The 5,782-nt window shown below is 67.2% G+C and overlaps 2 protein-coding genes across 2 annotated transcripts; one reads left to right on the top strand and one right to left on the bottom strand.

Moving 5' to 3' along the window:
• Positions 1-11: 11 nt before the first annotated feature.
• On the top strand, positions 12-1,351 carry H696_04744 (hypothetical protein; the record flags this gene model as incomplete). Its single annotated transcript, XM_009498607.1, has 4 exons — positions 12-75; positions 97-457; positions 620-794; positions 938-1,351. The coding sequence occupies 4 exons, from the start codon at positions 12-14 to the stop codon at positions 1,349-1,351; spliced, it is 1,014 nt and encodes a 337-aa protein (XP_009496882.1).
• A 511-nt stretch (positions 1,352-1,862) lies between these two features.
• H696_04743 (hypothetical protein) lies at positions 1,863-3,783 on the bottom strand. Its single transcript, XM_009498606.1, has 5 exons — positions 2,868-3,783; positions 2,569-2,718; positions 2,377-2,445; positions 2,169-2,252; positions 1,863-2,046 (listed from the first exon to the last, which is right to left on the bottom strand). The coding sequence occupies exons 1-5, from the start codon at positions 3,741-3,743 to the stop codon at positions 1,888-1,890; spliced, it is 1,338 nt and encodes a 445-aa protein (XP_009496881.1). The 5' UTR covers positions 3,744-3,783; the 3' UTR covers positions 1,863-1,887.
• Positions 3,784-5,782: the final 1,999 nt, after the last annotated feature.

The following is a 5,782-nucleotide window of genomic DNA, read 5'->3' as shown; positions in this document are numbered from 1 at the left end:
CGGCCGCCTCAATGCTCTCCCATCCCCCGCCCCTCTCTCGCCGCTCTTCGCCACAACTGACGCCCGCTCCTCGTGGTATCTAGCTCTGGTCGGCAGCCGGCGACTCGACGCAGCCGGTTTTGAGCGTGCACGTGGCCTCGGGGTTGGTTGATGCCCCCGGTGGCCGGTGCCCCGGCGCACAGCCCCCCCGATTGTATCCGGGCGATTCGCACACCTCCCTCGTTGGGCGTGGGTCTGTCTCGGCCGCCGACCAGTACTCGATTGCCATCCAGCCGGCGGCCGAGACGCACCTGGCCGTCGGCGGGTACGACCACACCATCCGCCTGTTGAACCTCTCGGGCCATCCGGCCCCGGCCTCCGGTGGCCGGCACTCTCTCGTCACGCAGGAGTTCTACGGCCACACGGGGTCCATCACTGGGCTGTCCTTCTCCCCGACCGGTAGCCTGCTCATCAGTGGGTGCGTGCTTGGGCCGCCTCTTTGCCGATCGCACACTGCCCCCCCCCCCGGGAGGGAGCGCGCGCTCGCACCCCGATGTTCCCACCTTCCCGCTCGGGCGTGCCCCGGCCCCCCCCCCCCCCCCGGCCTGGCCCTGACCCCGATTCCCTTTTTGTGTCCTAGCTCCAAGGACCGGACGATCCGGTTCTGGGATCTGCGCAGTGGCCGGTGTGTCAAAGTTCTCAAAGACCCGCGCATTCTCGGCGAGATCACCTCGGTCTCGCTGGGCGGCCCGGGGTCCCTCAACCTGGCGGCCCTCTCGCGTGATGGCATCATTCGGATCTGGGACCTGCGCACGGTGCGCCCCTCGGCGCCTCGCTGTCTTCCTTCCCTCCTCCCTCCTTCCCCCCATCCCCCCCCCCCCGCCCTGCTCTTCTCGCTCCATTTGTCTCCCCTCTCGCCACTCATTAGCCGCTACTCCCCTTCGACCGTGGTATGTAGGACTCGAGCCGCCGGCTGGCTGGCGTGCAGAACTCCACCAAGCATTTCGTCCGCCTCACCTGGGCGCACAGCCGATCGGTGCTGGCATCCGGGTCGGAGGATGGCAATGTCCACCTCTGGGAGACCGGAACCGGCAATGGCGCCGGAAGCAGCGGCGCGCTGGGCACCGGCGGCGGGCCCAGCACCGGCCGCCATGGCATGTCCGCCCTGGTCAAGCAGGCCACCAATGCCGGGGGTCTGTGGCCCGGGGGGAGCGCCTGGCCCGGTGTCGGGGTCTCGCCCGACATTCAGCCGCGCCTCCTCCGGACGCACCAGGCTGCACCCGTGTACGGGGTAGACTGGAATGAGAGCCAGGGCATGTTGCTCAGCTGTGGCGAGGACCGGACTGTCCGGACTTGGGGCTTTTCCGCCTGAGCCCCCCTGCCCCCTGGCTTGGTTCCCCCTCCCCCTGCGCCATTTCCAGCAATACACCCCCCCCTCAATGGAGCGCCTTCCCCAGGGGTGTACCCTTCCCCCATCCGTGTGCAAAGGCAAGCTCTCTCCCCGCCAGGTGCAGAGGCAAGCTCTCTCCCCGCCAGGTGCAACCTACCCCATGCGCATCTTCTCCCGCATGGGGAACGACACGCCGGCTGGCTGGCTGGCAGGCTGGCAGGGAAGAAGGACCCAAAACCAAGTTCCCGGGACATGTGGTACTACACACGCGGGATGGGGGCGCCGGACGGGCCGGCTGGGGAGGGCCTTTTGCCGGGATGGATGGCCATGGCTCTGCATCGTGCGATTGGGATGCACATATGGCCAGTGTCCTGAATGCGCTCCTTGCCCCTCCCGGCTCCTGTCTCGGGCCTCTGGGAGGAGGGCAAAGAGAGGGAAAAAGAGGCAGAGGGGTGTGTGTGTGTGTGTGTGTGTGTGTGTGTGTGTGTGTGTGTGTGGGAAACGGCAAGCCGGCATGTCTATTCGTTGGTCATGGTGGCGGCAGTGCTGGAGGTGCTGGTGGCAGCGGTGGCGGCAGTGGGCGGCTGGTAGCCAAAGGCCCAGGTCGCCCCCTGAAGCGTGTACAGTGTGCCCTGAGCAGTGAGGCCGACGACCACGTCGTCTCCATGGGCGGTGGTCTTCGTGGCAGGGCGCTGTCAGCCAGGGGCCCCAGCCTACTTGTGTGGGAGGAGGATGGGAGAAGGAGGGGGGAAGATGGAAATGAAACAAGAGGGCAAGGACCCGCCCGAGCGGGACGCACCTGAGCCAGACCAAGCCAGCGACCATCGACACGGGTGGATGGCCGCGAGCCACGCTGGGGTCCGGCAATCGAGGAGAAGGTGAGCTGTGCCAGGACACATGGGGTCGGGTTGTTTTTTTTTTTCGACCAGGTGTGGGGAGGGTCTGCTGTCAGTGATGCCATTCCCAAGGGCGTGGCGAAGGTCAGGCGCGCCAGGCATTTGTCGCACCTCGGAATCGCCGAGCCCCGCAGAGTAAACGTGCATCGGTGCGGTGGGGGAGAAGTGCACGCGGCCGGCCTGGGGGTGGGGAGCACGGGGACGGGTCAGCGGCAGGCTCAGCCAAGTCGGCCGATGTTGCTCAGAAGGGGGGGGGGGGCGAAAAGCGGGCAAGCGGGCAAGCAGGCCGGCCAATGTACGGACCTCGTATTTCAGGGAGTTCGGCCAGGCGGCAGCGTAGGACCACTTGCGCGGGTCGATGGTGTAGACAGTGCGATCATCGCCGGCGACGGCCAGCGCGCCGCCACCATGCGCGGTCGAGTCACAGCCATACAAGGACCGAACACCGGGCAGCTGAGGGGGACACCGGCGGAGGGAGGGAACACGGTGTCAGTCATGGCCCGGCACTATTTCCGTACATCCATGGTGATGTGCATAGGCATGTGGGGGCGATGGCTGGCTGTGTGTGTGTGTGTGTGTGTGCGTGCGCGCGGACAACATACATGCACACGGCCGGCGCAGCCGTTGCGCTCGGCCTGGCGCAGGTCGAAGATGTTGACAGCCGGGCCATCCAGGATGACGACCATGTCATGGGTGGCCGACACCGAGGGCAGAGAGTGGAAGCCCACGTGCGTCGGGTGCGAGGAGCAGGGGGCGTCCAGGAGAACGGCCGGCGGGCTGGCCACATCACCAGGCCGGTGCTCGACCACCAGGGCCTGGCGCTGGGTATGGCGACCGAGGGCCAGGCGCAGGCCGCCAGAGCCGGACTGGTAGCCGGAGAGGCTGCGCGAGTCGGCACTCACGCCGGACCAATTGCCGGCGCCGGAATAGCCATGCTGCAGCATGGACCCGCTGGCCGGCATTTGCGCCTCCCAAAGGACCTCGGCCGGCATGGCGGGCCCGTCCGCCTGGCAGGAGGGGTCGCTGGCGCGCAGGAGAAAGTACCGCCCGGAGGAGGCCGACGCCAGGAAGAGGTCCGTGGCCCCGGAGGCCGAGAGCCCCGGGGCAACCGTCTCCACCACATCTCCCGGGGCCGTCAGCCGAAGGATCGGGGCCGGGGCACGCCGGGCTGCCGGGCCATTCATCCGCGCGGCGGTGACGTTCTTGAAGCGCGAGCCACCGGCCGCGGCGGCCGCCTCCAGCTCGATGTCCAGCGAGCGCCCGGCGTCGGCCAGGTCCGCCTCCGAGGCGGCTGTCTGGTAGGACACCTGGGTCAGCTCCGGACCATCGGCCAGCAGGAGGCTGATGCTGGCACTGAAGAGCTGGCTCTTCTCGGGCAGGGGAGGCGCGGCGGCCGACATGCTGGCGATGGCAATCTTCTGCCCGAAGAGGCTGCCCGAGGCGGGCTTAAAATCCGGGACAGCAGTGCGGCAGAGCATGGTGTCACCTGTTCCAGGGTGTGTGTGTGTGTGTGTGTGTGTGTGTTTGTGTGTGTGTGTGCGAGTGTGTGTGTGTGCGAGTGTGTGTGTGCGGGTGTGTGTGTGCGGGTGTGTGTGTGGTTTCCTTCTGGCCGGGTCAGGAGGGCGGGAGGGGGAGGAAAAAGGACAGACGGGGGCGGGGCAGGAGATGGAGGAGCGTGGCGAACCCCCAGCTCGGGCCCAGGCATGGGGCCGGCAGATCAGCCTCTTGTGTGGAGCCTGTGTGTGTGCGTGGGTGTGTGTGTGCGCGTGTGTGTTTCGGCATGAGCGCATGCACATGGGCGCTCGTGTGCGAGGATGCCATCGGAGACTGCCTCTTGCCGCTACCCCCCCCCCCCCCACAGCCGGGTCGCCTGGCGCACATGCGCGCGTGGTGCTGAACCGTTCTGGCTCCAGGCCCCTGGGGCACTGCATGGCCAGCGACTGCCAACGAACGGGGCAGCACTTCGATCGGTCCCGCTCAGGCCGATCTCACCCGGCCCTGGGGGGAGTTAGATCGCCCCTGCGCATCCACGCGCGCTGGAGGCACGGGCCAAGCAGATGTAGGAACAGCCGCCTGGAATATCCCCCCCCTCCCCCCGTCAGCGCCTCGTCACATCCCGGCCCTGTGGCGCCCCCGCTCTCGCTCTCCGTTACTTTCGCCTCCTTTCCCTCCTGATGCGAAGCGGGTTCCATTTTCTGCCCAGGGGGATGATCCGGCTCACACTGGTGGGGTATGTTCATGTACACGACACGCATGGGGAGGGATATGTGGATATTTTTTATTTTTTATTTTTTCTTTATGGCTCCTGGCAAAGGACGGTGGCGACTGTTGTGCACATCCGGCCTCGCGCATGGAGCGAGGGGGGGGGGGGGGGGGAAGGGAGGGAGGGAAGGGGGAAAGGGGAATTGTGTTTTACAAATCTTTTTTCTGGTTTTAGATCTGAGGTTTTTAGGAGGGCCGAGGAAAGCAAGAAAAGGGGAAAGAACAGCCCGACAGCGGGCAGGGCTCAATGTGTAACGGGGGGGAAGGGAACTAAGGGCAAGGGATGCACAGCGGGAAAGAGAGAGAGAGAGAAGGGGAAATAGGGCATATGGACAGAAGGAGCCCAGGGGGAGAGATACTGACAGAGGGAGAGAGAGAGAGAGAGAGAAGGGAGAGTACGCGTCGGGGATTTTGTGGGCCGGAAAGCGGCAGAGGACCGTTTTCCCGGGCACTGTGCAGGGGACCGCGCTCGTGTGTGTTTGTGTGTGGATGGGATGGATTCTGAGGGGACGGATCGAGGGGGGGGGGGGGGGGGGGGGGCCCATTGGGGCCTGGCGGGGGCATCCGCGTCCCGGGGGCCCCGCCCCCCCGCCCCCCCCCCCCCGCCCCCCCCCCCCCCCCCGATGGGCCTGGGGCTCCTGCGTGCAGGCACGCCTGCCGTCTGTTGTCGACTCGGCGGCGGCGGCGGCCGCTCCCCCCCCCCTCACGCACTGGCGCCCGGAATGTGGGGCACATGTTCGCCCGCGGCGGGATCACGCCACACATCACACCCAAAGCACCACCCCGAGCCGGAGGGGCGTGATACGTGAATACGCTGGCACCTGCGCTTCGCGGGCGCGCCGATCGCGTCGCGCCTTTTGGCCAGGCCCCTCCCCGCGCCGGGGGGATCCCGGCTCTGCTCATCCTGACCCCCCGTTCCCCCCTCGCGCCTCCTCCCCCGCTGCCCCTCCGCCACTGCTCCTCCTTTCGTCTTTGCCTTTGGGATTCCACCTCGCCCGCCCCCCCGCCCCCCGCCCCCTCACTGATGAGCCTCCCAGTCTCTGAGGCCCCTGCGGCCAGAGGCCGCTCCGGGAGCACCTCCTCCCGGGACTTCTCAGTGGAGGACGTCTTCGATGCCTCGGACCAGCGCATCCACTCTGTGCGTGCTCCTCGGTCGTTGTCGTTGGCGTCGTCGTCGGCGTGGGCGTCGTCGTCGTCCCCTGCTTTGCGCCCTTCCTCCGCCAGTTCTGCTTCTCTCATGCTCACACCACCGAAC

The sequence above is a fragment of the Fonticula alba genome (genome assembly GCF_000388065.1).
Source record: "Fonticula alba strain ATCC 38817 unplaced genomic scaffold supercont2.8, whole genome shotgun sequence".
NCBI lineage: Eukaryota > Rotosphaerida > Fonticulaceae > Fonticula > Fonticula alba.
The sequence above is the reverse complement of the archived record's forward strand: the minus strand, read 5'-3'. Positions and strand labels throughout refer to the sequence as shown.

Bases quoted from the DNA above. Each gene is read 5' to 3' on its own strand.
- H696_04743 (XM_009498606.1), bottom strand. From the start codon at position 3,743: ATGCTCTGCCGCACTGCTGTCCCGGATTTTAAGCCCGCCTCGGGCAGC. The intron at 2,446-2,568 runs GTCCGTACATTG...CCCCACCCCCAG, and splicing joins CGAACTCCCTGAAATACGAG to GCCGGCCGCGTGCACTTCTC. The intron at 2,253-2,376 runs GTGCGACAAATG...GTCCTGGCACAG, and splicing joins CGGGGCTCGGCGATTCCGAG to CTCACCTTCTCCTCGATTGC.